The sequence below is a fragment of the Lates calcarifer genome, linkage group LG6 (assembly GCF_001640805.2).
Source record: "Lates calcarifer isolate ASB-BC8 linkage group LG6, TLL_Latcal_v3, whole genome shotgun sequence".
Classification (NCBI taxonomy): Eukaryota; Metazoa; Chordata; class Actinopteri; family Centropomidae; genus Lates; species Lates calcarifer.
Window position 1 is genome coordinate 5,288,601 of NC_066838.1, and position 22,346 is coordinate 5,310,946.

The window sequence follows — 22,346 nt, forward strand, 5'->3', positions numbered from 1 at the left end:
TATGTGTTCTGCTTAGTCAGGACTGGTTCTACAGGTCAGACAAGGATATACAAAGGTTTATAGCTCTCTTTCTCCCTCCCTTTCTCTTTCTAGTTCCCTCTATCCCTCATTCCCTCCTTACCCTCTCATGGACAGATGTTGACAGAATGAAAGATGAGGACACAAAAAGACACACAGTGTGAGAGAACAGGGGCAATGACAACAGAAATATGAAAAAGAAAAAAATAGACACAACAGAAAGTCAATGGACAAGAAAGGTTGGGCAGCAGTCTTAAACAACCTGCAAATAAGTCTAGTCTTTCTCTGTGCACTGAAGGAGTGCTGACAGGCAGCACAGTGCCACAAGTGACAGACACTCAAGCTGCATAAAGTCAACAACCGATGAAGCAGACACCACCACTTTGTGTCTTGTTACACATCCAAATATAGCTACAGAGGCCTCTTCTGTTTTGACTGTACTGTGTTCATGAGTGTGTCTAAATCACACTACACCTTTTAGAGGCAACAGCTACTTTCAGTTAATAAAGATGTCATTACCTCAGGGTATCCAGGAGGCTGTTTCTCGTCGCTATGTAATAAAAAAATCAATGTGTGATATGTTTCCTTATAGTGTCGTGCACGAGTATTTGCTCCAGAAAATTACTGATCCAAGTTTATAACATGTCTTTTCAGTTCTTTGCCAAAGAAAATTGCTCCTGTTTCATCTAAAGCAAACAGACGCAGGGGCAAGTCTGACTTTTTTTAAGCAAGTGGAGATGCCTGATAATCTGCAAAATAAATAAATAAGTCACTGCAGGAGGTACTGTGGGACTGGATATGAAAGCTCAGCTCTTGGGGTCACTCCCTGACATGAAATATGTTTTCTTGTTCTGGTCAAATATTTGTCTGGTACACCAGAGAACTGATACTGAGGTTTTACTTGTATTTGTCTTAAAACTGATTTCCAGTTCAGAATATAACTGATTTTATCCTTATCTTTTTCATCATTTATTTATTAATTTAATGATAATTTGTTACAACTTATTGACGAGTATGAAAAAAGTCAGAAAATAATGAAACATGACGTCTTCAAATTTCTATTCTTTTTCAACGTATAAAACCCAAAAATGTTTTGTCATGATATAAAACAGAAAAGTAGTAAATAGCAAATGTTTAGCATTATTGCCAAACAAAACTAACAATAGGCCGATTATCAAAATGATGATAATGATGATTAATGTTGATCGATTGATTAACAAATCTTCTCAACACTGAGTATTGCAATAAAGGAACAGCAGATGTTCAGATCCAATAGGCTGCCAAACTGAGAGTGCTAAATTGTACAGTTGGTCACTGTTGAAATCCACTCCTCACTTCCTTATTTAGCAAACAAAAACCTGGACTTTATGCTGAAAGTGCATTTTAAAAATTCCTCTATACAGCTGGCAGGAGACATACAGAGATTTGATGAGCAGGCATATAAAAATAACAAGTTTACAGATAGCTCACCTGGAACAGGATTAATACAGAGGTATCCATCATATACTGAATATATACATGTGGAAATGTGCACTTCAATTTTCTACTTTTTGCAGTTACAAACACAGCCTCTCTGAGACATTTCTTTGGCCGATCTGAGTCAGTGACAAAACTATGATTTGTCAGTGTTGTTAATTTCCTTTCATTTGTTAAAAAAAAGAAAACGAAAACAAAGAAATGTTTTATTTGTGGTGTTACCTCACTTAACATTTGTCTGGGAGATAGATCTTATATTAGGAGCTAAACACCACAACATTGTAGACATGTAGCTACTTCCCAAAGTGACAAACCTGCAGGATGCTAAACAAAACCCAACAGCAATCCCAAAACAGACACAGGCAGTGACATGCAGAGCAATGTCAGTTGCCTCCTGAAGCCGCTCCACACAGTGGATGCTCTCGTTCACATTGAAGGTGCATGGCAATCACACAGAATGTGTGTGAGAGAAGAAGAGTATTTGAGATGCTACCATGGATTTGTACATGGTATTTATGTGTGTGCATGTGTGAGTGAGCATGTATGTGTACGTGAATGTGAGACTGAATGTGAGACAGAGAGGTCTGTAAGTGTGTGCATGTTTCTGTGGGTGTACGTGAGTGTGTGTGTGTGTGTGTGTGTGTGGATGACAGTAACAGAGGAAGGTTGATGTATAATGCAGCATGGGTCCAGTTTCCTAAGTCCTCACTGAGTTTCCATAAACATCCAGGACCGCTGTCTGTTAGGTCAGCAAGCTCTCACACTCTCACACACACACACACACACACACAGAGTATATGTCTTGCATTGTGTTGCTGTTGCTAAAACAAGTGTAGTAGTAATAGCAGCACAAGAAGAGTATCATTGAACAAGTAAGACAGAGGAGAATTAATTACCAAGAAAGATAATCTCTCTCTCTGTCTGTCTCTCTCCCTCTCTCTCTCTAAACCCCCACACTAGGCTGACAAGGCTCAGTCATCACAGTTTGTCACGCTCGCAAACACAGACCACAGCAGGCTTCCAGCGCACGATCAGAGGAGTTTGATACAACAGATTAATAAGATAAAAATGTCCATGGAAACAACAAACTGCTCGTGTACACACAGACACATGGAATTAATCATAAATAAAGTAAATATAAAGGCACATACCCGTGTTTGTCTTGTAAATATCCGGCTGTGTGAAAACCCCAGTAGCACTTCTGCATCAGCCAGCTAACAGCAGGATCTATAATTAGACAGAGAGCTCCACTCCCCTCCAGTCATCTTTTACTGTCGGCCACATCCTCTTTTCTTTAACTCCTTCTCTTTCTTCTTCTCCTCCCTCCCTCTTTCTATCTCTGCCTCTATATGTTGTCAGTGTCCTGACACCAAACTGTTGATTTCATCATTTCATTCACACAGTAGTAGTACCTTACCTTGTGAGCAAAAAGGCATTTTTCAGGGTACCTACAGACTCCAGACAGAAAAAGCTTTTTAGAAGAGTTTTTAATTCCCTTTAAATGCTGCCAGGAATTAAATATGAGAATGAGAGCAAAATTAAGAGATGATGTGATTGAAAATAAAAAATATAAACATGCAGGCTAAGAAAAAGGTTATTATAAGATATGAATTGATGTGTTGGAAGGATCAGGAGCATTTCAAGCCTTCAAAAGTATTTACACTTTTTAAGGACCCTGGGTTTGAGTTCAGCTCAACAGAAACATTCTGAACATCTGTTACGTTCCACATTTTTAAGTGTCACACTTTGGCCAGAGATGACGGTCAGCTCTTGCCACTGTGGGATCTTTTCTATACATCCCATAAACAACGGGGACTGTAACCATGGTAACGGGGGCGGTCGGGCCAGCAGGAAGTTGAGTCTATAAAAACACAACAATGAGAGAACCAGGGTGGCTTCCTGTTTAAGAGCTCAGTTTAGACTCCCATTTCCTCCCCTCTCCTCCCCCTGCTGTTGTTGTGACGCTGCTGCCGCAGTGCCCTTGAGCCCTAAGGCTGCGAAGTTTCCTACTGGAAAACAGAGACAGTAAAGCTGAAACAACCATGGCTTCTCTGAGTGTCCCTCTGGCTCCGTTTCGCACACACACACACACACACAAACACTCCCAAATCACCATTCCTCTCAACGTATGGCTTTAGTGAAAAGCTGAGAGCTTTGACATCCATTAACGACTCAGATTAATGACTAACAGTGGCCCTGAAGGCAACACACTAATGTGGTGAACACACACTTGCTCACAAACACACCCATTACAGGAACATGGAAACTACTAGGTAAACTATTGCCAATCCAGTTAAATTGCATCTTATTTATTTCAATTGTATGTGAGACTAAATGGGATTGAATAAAATTTAAAAGTTTTAAGCACTAAAGATAAAGTGAGGATGTTGTCAAAAATAATCCCATGATTAATTTGTATTCATCAATTAACCTCATGCAAAGTGCAGTAAACAAAAAAAAAAACCTAAATCAGATCAGTATTTCCTCTGACCCCCGTCCTCCCACTGGCTTTAAAACAGCTGCAGTTCTCCTCAGTACACCTGTACTTAGGTAGTTTGTTCCAGCATCTTGGAGAAGTTGCCTCAGATCAGGGCTCTGTGGGGGTCAGACCATCTGTTGCAAGACTCCTTGTTCCTCTTGTCTCTGAGGACAGTTTGTTATGATGCTGACTGTGTGTTTGGACTCATTGTCCTGCTGCAGATTTAATCTGGGACTGATCAGACACCTCCCTGATGCTACTGATGAAGGATATGAGGAAAAACATCTAAAGTGCCTAAAACTTTTCCACAGTATTGTATGTGAGAAGTCTGATACCATCTTATATCTGCAGCCAAAATATGGAGCTCGAGCCAGGAGATGGTTAGCTTAGCTTAACATAAAGACTGGAAGAAATGGCTAGCCTGGCTTTATCTACAGATTTTAAACTTCCACCACTTTAAGGCTTACTTATTGACACGTATTTATTTGCTTAATCAGTACTAAAAACTGAGTGTAACATTGATTTGGACTATTTCTAGAGTGGACAGTTATTTTCTGGAATCACTGCATCTAGCTAAAAAACGGTCCATCACATAACATTGGCTACATGAAACTCCAACTTGTCTTTTACTTCTTTTAACTGACATTAAGAACCACAACGTTCAGAACCAGACTGAATGCTTCCCCCTGTTTTCAGGCTAAACTAAGCTAACCACCTCCTGACTGTAGCTTCATGTGTAACACACTAACAGACAGAGACAAGAGCGTTATTTATCTTCTCATCTACCTAAAGCAAGAAAGAGGACAATAAATTGTCCCAAAATGTTAAAATATTACACCATTACGTGATAATATGACAAATTTCCAAATCATATCCTAAACATACAGCAGGGATGTTATGTGAGGGTCAGTTACAATCACTGCCTGATGTAGAGAGAAAACTGAAGAAACTCTTTCCCAGAATGGCTCATTTCAGCAGACTGTTGCTGCTTTTGCAATACTACAAATGCTTACTTTAGTTTTGGGGAAGTGTAGTGGTGTGGTATTTCTGCAGACATTACCTGTCAGTCAAACTGGTTGCAGCAATGTGACATCTGTCTGCCTGGATTTTCTGTCTGATGACATTTGAGCATCTGTGGGTGATGCTGTATGTTTTCTTTGTTTGTTCAACCGTGGTGAGTGTAAAGATCATGATAAGTTCGTCCTTTATTTGTTAGAGGCAATGAACAAAAGTATTTTCCCAGCGAAAACCTGTCAGATATTTAAAGGTTAAAGCAGCTATTTTGAAAGCTGCTGTTGATGTGCGTTAATTCACTGTTGCTTATGACAATGTGTGCTTAGTGTGGGGCAAAATGAATGTATCAGTATAGGAATAATTAGTACTCGAATAGAGTAAAAGGAGTAGGAGGTGAGGGTGCATTCAATAAAAAAAAAAATCTACAGAGTTGCTAAATCAGCCTTGTGCAACACAGGATCTCTATGAATAGTCTGGTACTGACAGTTAGGATCACATGCTCTTTACTCTGGGAGCTCTCGGTCTTTCTCTCTTTGGACCTAAATACTTCTTAAGTACCAGCCAAGCTGTGTGTGTCGGTTATGTATGTTATGAACAGTACATATATTGATACAATCAGATATGATTTTGTTATTAGCATGAGGGAGTTTAGTTTTTTTGGCAATTTTTTTTTTTGTTTTTGCACAGTCAATTATTGAAAAAATGTCATTGCAGTATGAGTACCTAAGTCAGGTTTTAGACTTTAAATCTTACTCTCTTTCATTAAGCCTCTGATCCCTCCTTTTCTTTCAGTTTAATTAAGTTAATTACAATCTACTATATGAAATGAAAAAAAATCAAGCTTAAGCATCTAAATCTGATTGAGGAAAAAGGAAGAATAAATCATTAGTGTTCCTTCTCTGATACACCCTCCTCTTCTCATTCCTCCTCGTCTCTTTTTCTTTGCCATTCTGGCTCTCACTGACACACTCTCGTTCCCCCTCCAACTTATCTCCCTCTTTTGCTCTCTCCTATCAATCTCTCTCTCCCTCCTTCATCCTGAGGAATCCACAGCTGTCACTCCCATTCAAAACCTCTCCGTCTTCCCAAAGCAGCTGGCCAGACTGTGGTTTGTGTGTGTGTGTGTGTGTGTGTGTGTGTGTGTGTGTGTGTGTAGACCCGCCTGCCTACAACTGTCGCCAAACTATTTCTATATTTATGATGTTGCTCGGTTGGTGCACACTTGAGTGTTCAAGTGTAAATGGTAGTGTGTGTGGCTGTCGACAACTTTAAGAACTACTCTCTGCTGTGTGTGTGTTATGAGAATAGAATGATGAGTGTGACCCTCTTAAGGGAGAACATTTTGCTGGGGCTCACATCTTCAGGGGGTTAAGTGAGGACACCAGCAGCACCTAAATCATCCATGTCTCTTTTACATCTTTGGCTTCATGTGAGCCTTCTTTGAGGGAAGGATGACTTTTTTGTTCTTGTCATGTACAGAAAAAAATCACTCTCAGATATTCATTTACACTCCCTGATCTCATTTGTACTATTCAATACAGAAACACTTCAGTCATGGAGGTTTTCTCCCTGCTTTCTTTTATACTTATATTTAAAATCACAACATCGCAACATCATATGTTTGACCCATCAGTGATCACAGGCAACATGTAGCTTTAATCAAATCACATGTTCCTAAATTTGGCTGCCTTTTCTTCTTCTCAGAGATTTAAGCATGTTGTGCGAGCTCATACAAAAGGAATTTAGGTAAGCTTTTACATCCTGCCCTGCTTCAACAGAACAGGTGCTTTAGGACGCTGCATGCCAATAATACATCCATTTATAAAGCTCACCAAAGGTCACAAACTCACAAACACTACATAAACATTCCATGCATCCCTGTCATCTTTTACTTCACTCAGTGTTAAAATTTGCCTGAAGCTGGAAACTTTAGAACAACTCAGTTATTACACACACCCACACACACGAATGAATGTGAATGCCTCTGTCTGTATGCCTCTGCCTGACCAGGTGTGCTGTCCTGTTTGACAAATGACAGAGAGTCCTCTTTCTGCAGCACAGACAACAGAGGCACAGCTAAGAGCTAAGGCTCGTGGCCTTGTTGACATTCTCACCTCTGTTTCCTGCCCATTATACTTTCCTCAGTACTCTGCTGAATACAATATACCAGATTTTTGATTGATACACTAAAAGCTTTTACATAAACTTGCATACATTCTCCTCCTGGTTTGTTAGGAATAAACAGAAGAAGTGGGTAGCATGAGCAGTGACACTTGTCATGCCTCAACAGACATGGGCACTATATCTGATTGGATTAGATCTAAATTGACTTTGTGTCATCTTAATAAAAGCACAGGTGAGGATAATGTGTTTCTTTATGTTGCATAAAGCGTCATCTTTCAGTCTTTCAGAGACTTGACAGTAAACTTGTCTGAAAACTAAATTCTCTTCGTGGAGCAGTCATGCTTTGAGTCAGCTGCTGATTTATGCAAACATGTGATACTTAAGTACTCCCTGTGGGTAAATTCTTTTTTTTTTGTGCCATCCTTCTCAAGAAGGTCAGAGGACATGATCAGTAACAAACACACACCTTGAGACAGGAAGGCATTCACCATCTTGTCTGTGGATGCTTCACTTCAGCAGAGAAATGAACTCAGTCCTCTGTTTGAAGCACACACTAAGGAACCCTGCTCTTCACACTCAGTGACTTTCTAAAAATAAATTCTACCGCATGTAAGATAATGATCGGTGTAGCAGGAAGAATATTTCTTTTAGTAACTAATCATTCTGCAGCATGTTTCATCCATCAGGAATGTGAAGACTTATGGAACACCTGACAGGAACAAGTACTGTGGAAATGCCCTTTGGCAAAGCACTGTTTCCTGCAGCTGCTGCAATACAGCTGCTCAGCAGCCAACAGCAGCAGTGGTCATACGACAGCTACCAGTGAAACATGAGGATACCCTTCCTTATCTAGTAGATATACATTTGCTTTACAGTGAGCTCAGTCAGCCTTTCTGCATATCTCCAGCTTGAAATCTGGGTTTCACTATCACAGATCTCAAAACAAATGATTTTGTCATGAAGGCAGTGTTGGCTGCATTAGACCTAAAAGTGAAAAATGTCAAGAGATAAGTGTACATCTGTCCAAGCTTTCTTTCTCTCCATCACTCTCTCTCTCTCACTCACACACATACACACACACACACACACACACACACACACACACACACACACACTGCTCTCAACATCAAACACATTCTCCACATTTCCCAACACAGATAGAGCCACTCAACACAGCACTCAAAGGGATTCCCTTCCTTTATCTTTTATAACACACAGACACACATCACACAAATATCAGTCCACCTTTATCATCACAAGCCACAATGAACTCACATAATATAGTCACACTTCTTACTTGGCACACAACTCTTTCTTAAGTCTCCATTGTATTAATCTCTTCACACACACAGTGTGCAGCACCAGAGGGGAAATGATTTCAGATCAAATGAATGATCTTGCTGGTTATCAGTGGTGAAAACAGTGAGTTATGAAAACAGTGGTGACTGGGTTACTGATACACTGATAGCCTGTGGTAGTGGTGGAGAGATTGGTAGCTACAAAAAAAGCCTACAATCTGCAGCAAAGGCTTTTCTGCTGATAAGAATGAGTGTGGATATCTGCTTATCCTGCTGAAGCCTCACTTTACCCTGCAGCAAGCTCAACAAAATTAGAAACAAACTTACTGTCTGTCAAAATGTAGTTCAGGGTGAAGACAACTTTGATTACGTTTTCTGCTGAATAAAGAAAGGAGTACTCAAGACATGTTTCCCATTCAGTTTCACTGTCAAAAACAGTTTTTAATATGCTGTGCCATTAACAAACCAAACTGAGTTCTGTCAGTAAAAACAAAGACTCGTCAGCACAGATATCCTGTCTGAGTCTTAATAAGTCTTAATAAGTCTTAATAAGTCTTTTAGAGGAAAATCAAGGACAAATTTCCGAGTTGTTTTAAAACTGATTTCAAGATGCAGTGCTGGACTGCATGACCTCTTCACGTAACACCTAACATACAAAACGACTTCAGTTCCTCTGGTAAATTGCAAAACATTAATGAACTGAAGTGTATGTGTGAGATGGGACTCTGACATCTGCCTCTGGCTCCTTCTTCATGTTTTTATTTTGGTGCAACTTTCCACCGCCCTTTCCCCATTTCTATATATACATATATATACTGTGAATCCATCTATCTACCCTTTTTGTTTCCTTCAATTTATTCATCATACTTTTGAAATCCACATTCTTTTCTTTTCTTAGTCAAAGTTTAACGTGTTCCAGGAAGGCGGCCTCATGAATATGCACAGTCACACTCAGCTGTCTGCACGGACAACAAAGGAAGAAGACATTAACATTCCTGCACATGCTCTGCACTCTGGTCAGGGATGGACACACACACACACTTACACACTGACACAGACAAAAAATCCATACATAAACACAGACATGGACAACCACAAATATACTCTGAAATATGCATCTCTTTTACTAACAACTGAACATGTGCATAGCAGAGAGAAGAAATTTATTTAATATGTCTTGATATGATTTTTCTGATTAAGCCACAGGTTGACAGTTCTAGTTTAGAGCTTAAATCAAATCAAGCAAACAGCAACAACCAACTTTGCAGCAAATTCTGGAGAAGATGTTAAGAGACAACCTGCGCACAGTGAAAATAACAGAGGCTCTGACCCAGTACATTGCTCTTGATGACCAGCCATTGTTGGTTGTTGATAATATGGGATTTAGACGTCTTCTCAGCATACTGGAGCCGAGGTATGAGATCCCTAGCCGACACCACATCACTGACACAGTGTTGCCAAAGCTACACAACTTTGTGAAGAGGCACATCCGCAGCCTGTTGCAAGACATTTCAGCCCTCAGCTTCACCACTGATATTTGGACGAGCAGCGTTAGCCCGGTGTCCCTCATCAGTTTAACTGCACAGCAGATTGATGAAGATTTTACTCCGCGAAGAGTCGTCCTGCATGCAAAACAATTTAGGGGTTCGCACACCAGCCAAGCCATCGCAGGTGTGTTTGATGACATGCTTCAGACATGGGGGTCCCTAAAGGTTCTGTTCATGTTGTACGTGATAATGTGAAAAACATGATCAAAGCCATGAGTGATGCTGGACTCCCGAGCCTGCTGTGTGTCGCACACACCCTCCAGCTGGCTGTTAATGAGGGGCTTTTAGCACAGAGGAGCGTGGCTGATGCTGTGACAGGAAAATAGTTGGACATTTTAAACATTCCACCTAAGCCTACTCCTGCCTTGAAGATATTCTGTTTGTTAAAAAAAGATGCAGTTGAATGCTAAAATGTCAATAACAGTACTTTAACAGTACTTCTATTTGAGTAAAATGTGTGGCAGTGCCATATATAATGGAATGTTCAAATGTCAGTCACAGCAATTTCTTACAGCCAGAGAATGAAACAATATCTGATGAAAATAAAATATATTTTCAAGTAAATGTACGAAGTGTAATGGCATTAGTAAGTACTCATATCGGTACTCAGTATCGGCAAGTACTCAGATCCAAGTATCTGTATCGTATCGGTTTGAAAAAAAGTGGTATCGGAGAATCCCTAATTTGTTTTGTTTGTATTAAAATAAAAAAATCTTTTTCAGTCACAGGGTAAAAACTTTTTACTCTCAACCTGAATCTTGTGAAGAAGTGTGCATAGAAAAAGACCCTGCAAGCTTCTAAATCACTGTATGCATGTAATTATGCATCAAGGCCTACTTCCTCCTCGTGATATTGAACATATTCCTTCCAGCACCTTTGTGATTTGCACATCTCCAATCACTCCCTGACTCCTCACACCTCTGCGCATCTCAAAAAGACGTTCCTGAGAAACCTGTCTGTACACACACATACACACACAAAATATCCTGACATGTGGACACACCCACCGACAGACACAAACACAGATGCACATAATATAAACATGCATTGTGTCTCCCTTCTCCTCCACTATGCCGAGTTGTTGAAATTAGCCTGGAGCTGTCGCTGCAGACCATCCATCACACACACACACACACACACACACACACACACTCACAGTCAGATGTAGGAGTCCAGAGTCCATCCAGATGAGAGGAGATCCTATTACATCTACACTAACAACAGGATATCTGATCTGAGGTCAGTGTCAGTCACCTCAGTGATCTGGAGTGAATATGAGCCATCCATTACTCTGCTACGCTTTAGGTCAGACAATATCAAAATACAGTGGAAAGTCTGGTTCTGAAAGCTAAAGGCCAGGCTGATGCATGGGGCTGACACTGGCCTTTTATCAGACATCACATATCAGACTGTCAGATCATTTAGGTGAAGAACATTCCTGACACTCACACAACTGTAAAAGCAGGATTTTTATTTACCTGACGTTTGTTGAAAATAAAATCTTTTCATGAAGGGACCTGAGAGCTGTCTTATCACTGAATGAGTACGATTTGGTCAGAATGGCTGAATGAGCTACTGACCATCTGAAACTTACATAGTTGAATGAATGAAAAAAAAAGTCAAGGTTTGATTGAATACAGGCAGAAATATTCAGTTTCAGTATCAAGTTGTGCTGTGATCCTTAGCAAAAGTACATTTTGATAGAAGCAAATGGTAAAACACAAATCACCAGAGGCAAAAAAAAATGCTTTTTTAGATCCAAGCCTCTGGTCTGGAGCAGTGGGTGGGACTGAGGTGAAAATTGAAGGTTCCGTCCCCCCAAATGCCAAAGGAATCAATCCTTAGAAAAATAATTTCATCGCCTTCAGTAAATTTCAACAGGATTAAGTGTGTCTTTGTGCATATGCGAGAGGAAGAGAGAGAGAGAGCGAGAGAGACAGTCCCGAGGGGCACACAGGCTGCGGCTGGAGGCCAATCATAGACCAGTTACCCAGCTGACCACAGCAAGGAGCCTCTAGCTCAAAGGTTAATACAACATGAACTGATCTGACACACTAATAAAATGCTATGAACAATGTTACCTCAGGCCACATCACTCACACACAGGCCACATCTCACACACACACACACACACACACACACACATAGTCTCTCTGGCCCATTTGCACCAAAATACTATTAATGTGTGTGGGCTGTCACAGAGAAACAGAAAAATACACACACACACACACACACACACACACAAACAATTAACAGACATGAAACGTAGAACTGCTCACACAGACACACACGCGCACACACACACACAGTGCCATGAGGCCCTTTTGAGAGTATTATATAACATTACCCCTGACATATCAAGTGATTTCACGCACCTAGAGGCAGGACAATCGAGCCATTTGTTCAGCAGGTCAAAAAATAGCCGCCTCCTTCATTGCCGTCTACTATTACTACCATTACTACCACAGCTACTGCACAGCTTGTGTCTGCATTGGCTTTAAGGGGCCCTGTAGAGCAAAATGACCCTAACATGTCTACAGAGGTTAATATAGTTGTTGATCAGAACAAATAAGTTTTCAGTTTTTTTGGGCAGCTGCTGGGATTTAATGACTTTATACTGTTTTGGAACAAAAGCGCTACACATGGTTGACATTTAGGCTGGAGCACAATTAAGTGCTGAATAAATAGTGCAGTAGCTGCAGAAGTATGATCACTCCACTGTGTTGCTCAGTGGTATATTACCTCTGTACTCAATGAAGATTAAACCTGTTGATTAAATGTTAAAGTGAGGTCAGGTTACTTTAGGTTACTCAGACATATGAAGAAAACAGGAAGATCAGTGGCAGAAAAAAGAACAGTAAATCAGTGTTAAAGCTTAACAGGAGCTATATATTCTGTATTGCATTTTTACATATACTGAAATTATGGAAATCATTTAAATTGACATTAAAGATCTGTAGATCTATACATTTTTCAAATATATAAATAATGACAGAATGCACTTGTATATTGACCAAAGAATTACAAATGTAAAAATATAAAAATATATATCCAAGTATGGGGGGGTGGTTTCATAAGAAGATTTAAATACATATATACTTCATGCAGTATCAGAAGAAGGCATTAAATTTAAAACTGAAACAACTAATCAATGGAGTGATAAAATCGGAAACAATATCAATAATACATTTTCTGTTTGTTTTTAATGGTTGTTTTATTTTTTAAGCAAAAATGCCTTAAATTCATTGGTTCCAGCTTTTCATACATGAATATTTGCTGGTTTTCTTCATCTTCTGTGATAATAAACTGAACAGCTTTGGGTTTCAGACTGTTGGTTTAACAAAGACACAATGTTAACTTGGGCTTTTGAGAAACTTTTTTACCATTTCATGATTGTTAATATACCAAATGATTAACCAGTTAACTGAGGAATCAAAACATGATCTGATAACGAAAATAATCATTAGTTGCAGCCTTGATTAAACATACTCTTCTCTGCCGTCATTCCCACTCTGTCTACTTAAACTAACTCTTCCTCTGCCAACATCAAGCTAGCATACCCGATCAGCTGACCCTGGTGCTTGGAAACCAGGATGAGGAAGAGGATATGTGATCTGCACTGCAACTACTACAATCCTGCCTGTTGTTATCTGTCCCTAAAGTTTCTCCCTTCTCTGTTTAGTGAGCCAAAGAGGACAGAATGAGAGACATACAAATACTTATGAAGGAAAAAGAAAAACAGACAGAAAGAGAGTGTACTTTACATGTGCACGCTGAATGGAAAAAAAGTGCTGTAGTCTTTTTTTTCTATTCACAAGAGGAAAAATCTGCCAGTACAAAAGGGTTAGTCTTTTATTTCATTTTATTTTTATTTTATGTGGATATTATGATAGTAAGAGTTGGCTTGACTTGTTTCAATATATTCATCTGCTGACTCTAACAAAGTACTGAAAACAAATGTTGTTTTCTAAACTTATCATTAACAGATCTTTTCACCTGTTATGAGGAAAACGGGATTTCAAACACTAGTGTGACCTCAGAGGATATGAGGCTTCATGGTATTATAAGATTCACAGATAGTGAGCAACTTGTCTGCATGGTGAATGATCCCTGTCTGCAATGTCTCTTCAGGATAAACTGGTTTTCAGGCAGACAGCACAACTTCTTGTTGATTTATTGTGTGTGTGTGTGTGTGTGTGTGTAAAAAAATAAGAGTTTTAGGGTCACTACAGAAATACCAAGAAGAACATACTACAAGTGAGAAGTACTCACTGTGGCCTGCAGGTCTATTACAGCAGACCTGTGTAGTTTAAAGGGCTGTTTCAGCTCTAGAGGCTTTTAAAATGGTGGTTTCACATGTTACACACATCTGTCCCAGACTGCTAACCAGCCTCCATCTTCATAGACACCTGGCATCAGAGCGCAATGCTCAGCAGTAAAAATGTTTTAAAGTGAGGTTATACTGTATGTGGGTAAAGAGAGAGAGATTAGAGAGGAAGACAAAGGAGAGAGAGCCAGTGTCAGTTGCCCTGCGTGGACAACACACATGTAACCAGACCCTACAGCCACGGCCATGACCTCACTGGGTTTTTCCACAGGCAGACGCAGACACACACACACACACACACACACACACACACACACACATACATACACATGGCACATAGTGGGTCCTTGGTTAGCATACAGTCAGCGGAGCCTGGCACAGCGAGAGCCAGCTTCCATTCAGAGAGTCATGCATTGTAATCCTACACAGTGTGATCACACAGGCATGCTTCACAGTGAAGAATGCTAATCTAAACTAAAAAGGCAGGACACAAAGAAACAGTCGGGTGACTTGTTTCTGATGGGTGGAGCAGCGTATCAAATACATTTTGAGCTCAGGTCGAAGAAGAAACGTCTGAGTGTTTCCCATGTGAGTCAGCAGTAACCAAGTGAGGGCAGGCAGAGCGGAGATATTTGCATTGAAGATGACAGATAGAGAGCTGGTGCTGTTATGATGGAAAACTGAAGGTTATCATGAAGAAAATAAATAACATGCCTTTCTTAGTCTCTCATTTAGCTGTACAGTTAGATTCTTCTTAAGATAAGTGTATGAGGGTTAGTTCAAGTTCATATCCTGCATCATGATAGTCACTGTTAACATCTTCATTATCTATCCATGAGCATATTCAGAGGGGATGTGATATCATTGGACATCACTTATAGAAGATACATTTGGATAATTTCAGATGTTAATGACACAGTAATGGAAGTGAAATTGAAAAAAAGTGAAGTGAATCCTACTACTGTACCGTGTATTGGCCTCACTGGCAGATATTTAGCAACACTAGTTAGAACTAACAATTAAATCACTTATTTAAAAAAAAAAAAAAACTACAACTGGCTATTTTTACAATGTTGCAATATGTTTTACATTGTAGGACTTTTTTTACACACACAACTACACTTCAGCATGACCTGCAGCACAACCAGATTTCTAAACCCACACATGAAAAACACAGCGGACTGAGTGCGTCTTTCCAACTAGGCCAACACCTGTACTTCACTGCAGTTCTCTGAAAGTCAAACAGCTTAGATCATTCTGTGCGCTGCGCTGGAAAAACTGCTGTCACCCAAAGTGTCTAACGTTTGTGTATGCTGCAAAAATTCTACAAAGAGGACAAGATGTAGTCCTGAGGGGGCCGAGTGTAGACTGGCAGCATTTTTCTACATGAATGTTGCAGTGCTGATGGCCGTAGCCTAACTTTAACAGGTTTGGGTAAAATGTTTCAGACCAACAAGACAGTACAACTACTTATTAAGTTAGTATTAAGTACATTTAGTTAGGAGGTTAACAGTCCTACCTGCCACTGTATGAAATATGTTGTCCTGTCTGTTTGTCTTTATGATGTTCCCAGAGCTGCTGATTCCATCTGTGGAAACAAAGACAAACATAAATAAGTGAAATGCAGCTCATGCACAACAATAATAAATGAACAAAGTGAGTCAAATTGACAATTGGCAGCTCTGAGCTGAATTAAAATGTTGTTGTTGCTTATCTAAAAATTCTCCCTTCAGTTGTGCAAATGTCAACAGCAGGCCACCATAAACTGTTCTGGAGAAGTTGTTCCTACTGGCAGCCAACGGAGGCAAATGAAAGTCGTAGATGACTTAATGCTTCTTCATGGTTTGTATTAGCAGACCTGGCCAGCTGATAGGTGTGGCTGCTGGGCACAATCTGAGCTGCTCTTGTGATGTAAGACCCACCTGTCAGGTCTAATTTGTGACCCAGATCTGGATAGAAAGATCACAAAATGTGTACAGCAGTCCTGGTTGAGCCAGCAAAAATAAAACACACTCCAATGAAATGAAGTGGGCAAGCAGCGCACGTGCATTTTAAAACCATCTAAAATAATCTTTGCGTGCCTGCGTTTCTCTCTCTCTCTCTCTCTCTCTCTCTGTGTGTGTGTGTGTGATGCTGTTTCTGCTGCTGAACCCAAATGATAGCCAACATCTGCTCCGAAGCAAAAAACTCAAACGAAAAGTTATATGTGTGTATCTCTGTGTGTGTGTGTGTGTGTGTGTGTGTGTGTGTATATATATATATATATATATATATATATAATAAGCAGTTTCCATTGTCGTTTTTGTGTGTCAGCGGCTTTCTGTATTATTATCGCAGGGAATTGCCTACTTGGTCACAGTTTTATCTGTCGGCCTACTTCTATAACATGCTCTCAAGAACTAAACTCACTTAATCATTGTAGACACGTAGGCTATGTATCATGACAAGAATATTTAATATGCTCTATGACATACAGAAATGCTGTGTTCTTCAGTTTATCACAAGATTATGTTTGACGCACTTTTATGCGCACGTGAGCAATTAAAGCAGGGTAAACACCTGCACAGGTAGTTTACCGCCGTCTCTCTCCTTGGCAATTCAAAACTCCGATATAAACCACATTTAAGAAGCAGAGGACAATTATTTAACTTCCAGCCGTTCCCACGTCAGACTTTGTCACCACCAGTGTAGCCTACCTTAAAAGACAGGACCCGTTAACACCTATCAGCCTGTCGACGCAGTCTGAGCCCAAACACTTGAAGATAATCCAGCTAATATCGAGTGGATTTTGGTGCGCTAAACAAGTCCGCGTGCATCCGAGAGAGCGAAAACCCTGACGGGAGGTGATGGAGGGATCCGCTGGTGTTGTTGGTAGACTGTGCAGAAGAGGAGGAAAAGAAAAGAGACTTATCGGAGGCAAGTTGCAGAAAAGAAAGTCCGGCCCCTCAAGTCCTGCCCCCTCCCCTCCTCTCTCCTGCTGACAGAAATAGCAAGCAAGGCGGGCCCCACCAAAAATAGCCTTGACTTCACACGGACCTTCAGGACTATTGTTTTCCTGCATCGCCTGACTCCCATTGGGTGCACAATGCAGCCAATCCGCGCTTGGCTTCTTGAAACTTGTACAACAGTCTTAACTTTGTCTCCACAGTCTGGAGACTTGTGTTTAATAAATTGATAACCCCTACACCGTGGCACCATCTGCTGTCAAAAAACATTAAGACCAGCGCAGTTAGAGCACCAGGCAGACTGATACGATTCTGGGGGTCACCACACTCTCTCGTTGGAGGCACCCAGAAAAATGTGGGCCAGTTCATTTTCACTATTTAAGCCCTTGGGTGCTAGCATTCAACTTCCATTATTTTTATACACTGAACTATATATATCTATCTACTGTATCACATTTAAGTGATTTCATGAGTAATTGTTTCCAAAATTACACACAGCATAGTCAGTATTGGACACAGCATGTTATTCTTGTCAGGGTGAAACAGCATTTAGTCCAACATGTGACTCTTCAACGTGAAGCATATGTTGGCAAGTCTTTAAAACAGAGGAATAAGAGTGGGTCTGGTTTGTAAAAAAATAAAATAAAATAAAAGTGTTTATAACATACAGTTCATGATCTGTTTTTTACAGTTCATGATCTATTCATGATTTTTTTTTCATGCACCACCTGAACTTAAGTCTAGTTTATGTCTATTAAAACCAAAACAGCATTGAACTATTATTTCATCATGAGTGCATATTTCTGTGAAAAACTTTGTCTATAAGAGCTGAGAACATATTCTCAGGAAACAAAAATCTGCTCTTGAACCTAATTTATTTTCCGTTCTAATATTGATTTCCTGCCAGTGAATATGTTTTAGTTCCTGGTTATGACTGTAGTTATCTTAAAGACATGCCAGAAAAAATGAACAAGATTTTTTTTTTAAATATATACAAAAAATTCACTGGACAGAATTAAACATGGCTTTCATTAGAGAGATTAATAGGTGAAATATACTGCAAGATGTTTGCTTGTAACACACCCTCCTGACTAATATGTTACAGTTTGTAAAGTGGTGTGCAACAGTCATAATGAGAGCTTTGATCTCATTTTAGAAGCAGTTGTTTTAAATAGATTTAACACCACCAGAACATAATTTTTCATAATATAAAAACTCTTTGCTTCCATTTGGTGAGATGACCTTCAACAACATTTTTAGACAAACACAGTCAACACATTATGATTTTATAACCTTGTGATAAATCTGCAGAGGAGACCAGCCATGTAAACTGAGAAATAACTCCGGTTAAGATTCCTGAGCATCGTTCTCACGTCCTCAGCAACAGCAGCAGAGAGTCTGTTGAGAGGGCTTAGGGGAAATGTTTGCAATAGTTACTGTGTGCCTAATAACAATGTACATATTGTTGAGCTGATTTTACAAATAGCTTTTCTCACTACTGTATTTTTAATTCACAGAATGGTCTAAACCACATAGAGTTGTAATCTATGAGATTAAAACTGTACTTATCTTGCACATGTGCTGTAGGATTAAAGATTTAATCAGTACTGAACCACAGCTAATACAAGTCTGTTATGAAACAAAACACACCAGTGTTCTGTAACATTGTTAGTGACTGGTGTGAGCTGTTAGATGAAAAGATGTTAGATCTTTCACTGCACCAGAGCACCTCCAACATGTCATTTTAGGAAAACAACCCGCTCAATTAAATATGGAAAACCAGATGGTGATGGTTGTTCACGGCTCAGAGTGGCTATCCCTACTATATGGAAAAAGACCATTAAGATTTCTATAACCATGGTGCAGTATGCACAGTCCTTGAACATACTGAGAATAAGACGGTATGCTTGTTCTTAAAGGAACAATAAATAATTGTCATTTGGCTTCTTGCAGTAATTTACTGAAACTAAATGATAAAAGTGTTACAATAATTAAACAATTTAAATTGTATTTCTTTTTTAATAGCAACATGCTTCAGGTTTACGGGAATGACTGAATCTCATTTAGAGCGATATGTTGTTGTAATAAAGAACACAGCACCAGTTTATTTTGCAGTTACAATGACCCTTCTGTAATTATAAATTCACTGCTATTAAATTACCGTTTCATTTTACAGTTACTTTATTACAACTGTAACTGTTATTATAGTAAACCTACTGTAAATGTGTTACAGCAAGTATGGCCAAAGTCTGGCCCGAGGTCAGTTTTATTTTATCTCTGTGGACCCCGATGATGCTCTGCATCAGCTGCAACTGGAGCTTATTGAGCTGCAGTGTGACTGCGAGTGGCACAGTCAACACCAACAGCTCTCTCTCATAAACTTTTACCAGCAGCTGGATAAAAGCAGGTTTCCCGAGATTCGCACATTTGCGAAGAAAATGCTGAGCTTGTTTGTCTCCACATATTTGTGTGAAAAGACATTCTCTGTTATGAACTTTAATAAGAACAGTGTGAGAACAAGACTAAGTGAATCTCACCTGCGTGACATTTTGCGTGTCAAAGCCATTGCCTTTGAACCAGACCTGGCCTATGTATTGCAGTCCAGGTCTCAGTATCACCCCTCACATTAGTGCCAGCAAGTTACTTGGTTTGGTCATCTGAGATGAATACATTCTAAATTCTGTGTTTAAAATTTGTTTTGTGTTGGTCAAAAACACAGTTAGAAATATACTTTGGACTGCACTTGGACTTGTGGCACTTTATATATTGCGCTTCTTAATAACTGTTGGTGTTATGTACCTGTAGGAGTGACATTGGAGGCATATTCATATGTTTTGAACTTAAAAGTTGACAGAAAACACTTAATTACTAATAATAAGTCATGTTTTAAAATGAATCCAGATATATTTCAGCTTCCTGGACATTTTTTTTTTCACACAGCTTTTTCATATTACATGGCCTTCAGATATGAAAGGCAGAGGGGTTTTGGTAAGACCTATTAATGCCTGCATGGGTAGTCTAGATATGTAGAGTTCTTTCTAAAGAAACCCTTTACCAACAATACATTAAGAGGAAGCTCTGAGGTTAAAAAAAAAAAAAAGTTACTGTTACCATAAAATGTGCTGAAAGGTAAAGTATCCTTCACCACCTATGTATGCTGACATAATGTTTATCAAGGTTGTGTCATTATAGACATTATACGTCTCTGATTATTGCTTATATTAGTGTATTTTGTAACAATGACAGACTCAAGGTCATATACTGTAAGTTCAGACATTTTGTTATTCATCTGTTGTGACACATAAAAGTGAATTAAAGGGGGAAAGGGGAATTAAAGGCTGTTTAAGTCTAAACAATTTTCTCTCATTGCAGGATCAGATTTGAACTTCTTGTCGTCAGACCCCCAGCACAGGCTACCCTGAGCCCATGTAGAAGGAAGTAAAGCATCCTGTCTGTGTAAGCGACTGTTCAAAAACACACAAACGCCTATAGCACATACGTTACTGTGGTAGCTTTTGTGACGCAGGATCATCGTTTGTTTCTCTGGTCCAAAGTCTTCCTAGAATCAAGACGCTGTTTGCTGTTTGCAGACACTTGCTCTGAGTCACATGCATCCTTATAGTGTTGCGTCACAGATACTTAAGTGTGGTCAGCAAGTCCTCACCCCTTTCTCTGTTAAATCATAAGTCTATCATTTCTGCAGAGTTAAATTCTCTCACAAATATAATCAGTATATGTCCAGCAACACAAAATCCATCCCAAAACTTTTATGAATGAAGATTTATATTCCAAAATGAAAAAGTTCACAATTAGAAGACAGATATGCAAATGGGACATCTCTTGTTGTATATTTGACAGAGATACTTAGATACTAGATAGTCTTTTCCACTTCTATCTTTTCCCTGCTTTTCTTTTCTTATTTTACCTGCATAGTACAGCTTAAAAAAAAATCTAGGCAGAAACTGACATTTATTATGAGTTTCACTAATACTTCTCAGTGTTTTTCCCCACTTTCAACCGTCCTCTTGTTTCCACAGAGCACAGGCGTGTGTACGTTTTATCCTTTTTTCCGATCTCAGTGTCAGGCAGGTCAACAACTGATGTTTCAGACCAATATTGAAACCAAGAAGCGTGTGTCTGTCTACTTCTGGTGGTTCTCCATCGTCCGCTCGCTCACCCTCGAGTGCCTCTGTGAACAGGGGGAACCCAGCACCATTCCCAGAAACCCTTAGTATGTGGGTGTAGAAAGCTACATAACACTGTGCGTGTGTGTGTGTGTGTGTAAGTCTTCTGTGTTATATGTGTTTGTGATTGCGTGTGTGTGTGTGTGTTTGCATCGACATAAAGTGTGTGTGCAAGCATATATGTGTGTGAGAGAGTCTGTGAACATGTGCGCATGTGTGTGTGTGTGTATGTGGTTAGTCCATTCAATTACACAATCTACCATGCAGTCTGAATCACATCCGGTTTCGAGCTGAAAATAACAAAACCACAGGGTGACAGAAAAGCAGTGCAGCAGGCGAACGCCCACAGGGAGAGAGGAATACAGACACATATACACACACATGAATATATATACACGCACACACACTCAGTCCAGTACTGGTCAGTTGGTATTTTCCACAAACAACATCTAGTGTATCTATAAAGAGCTTTTCTTTACAGAAATAGGGGCAATGTTGTGTTTTATCTGCTGATTGCTGAGATCCTGAGATAAAAAAAAGTGCATTTGAAAATATTACAAAAGCCTTTACATTATGTATGCAACTGTATGAAGTAACTACAAAATGAGATTATTCTGAAATATATTGGTTAGCCCATATGAGGGCTTATGGCGAATTAAATACTGATCAGTCCTTTCTGTGTTCAATAAATGCAAAGGAAATTCCTGCTACTTCAACGTTCTAAAGACATTGTGGTCAGTACTGAAAAATCAAAGCACCACACCTTTAGTGCAAAAAATGTTGGATTTGATATGTGTTCAGAAACATGATCGGTCATACTTTAGAAGTGAATTATGCTCAAATGACACAGTTAAAAACAGTCAGTCTGACGTATGTAGCCTTTCTGTCAGTATTATATGGGGCAGGATGTGGTCAACTGCGTGCTACATAGTTG

The 22,346-nt window shown here is 39.6% G+C and overlaps 1 protein-coding gene across 5 annotated transcripts in view; it reads right to left on the reverse strand.

The window, feature by feature from the left end:
- The window catches only part of hdac7a (histone deacetylase 7a), a 59,526-nt gene that overhangs the window by 26,722 nt on the left and 10,458 nt on the right, over positions 1 to 22,346 (reverse strand). For 2 of the 5 annotated variants that reach the window (XM_018675306.2, XM_018675307.2), the window contains exons 2-3: positions 16,980 to 17,159; positions 15,803 to 15,871 (exon numbers count right to left, since the gene is read on the reverse strand). Coding sequence is in view for 1 of the 5 variants with exons in the window: in XM_018675304.2 (XP_018530820.1) it covers positions 15,803 to 15,871 (69 nt within the window). In the remaining 4 variants the exon portion in view is untranslated. Of the gene's footprint in view, positions 1 to 2,645; positions 2,863 to 15,802; positions 15,872 to 16,979; positions 17,160 to 22,346 lie in introns of those variants that run through there. The other 3 variants (XM_018675304.2, XM_018675308.2, XM_018675309.2) reach the window with 2 other exon arrangements.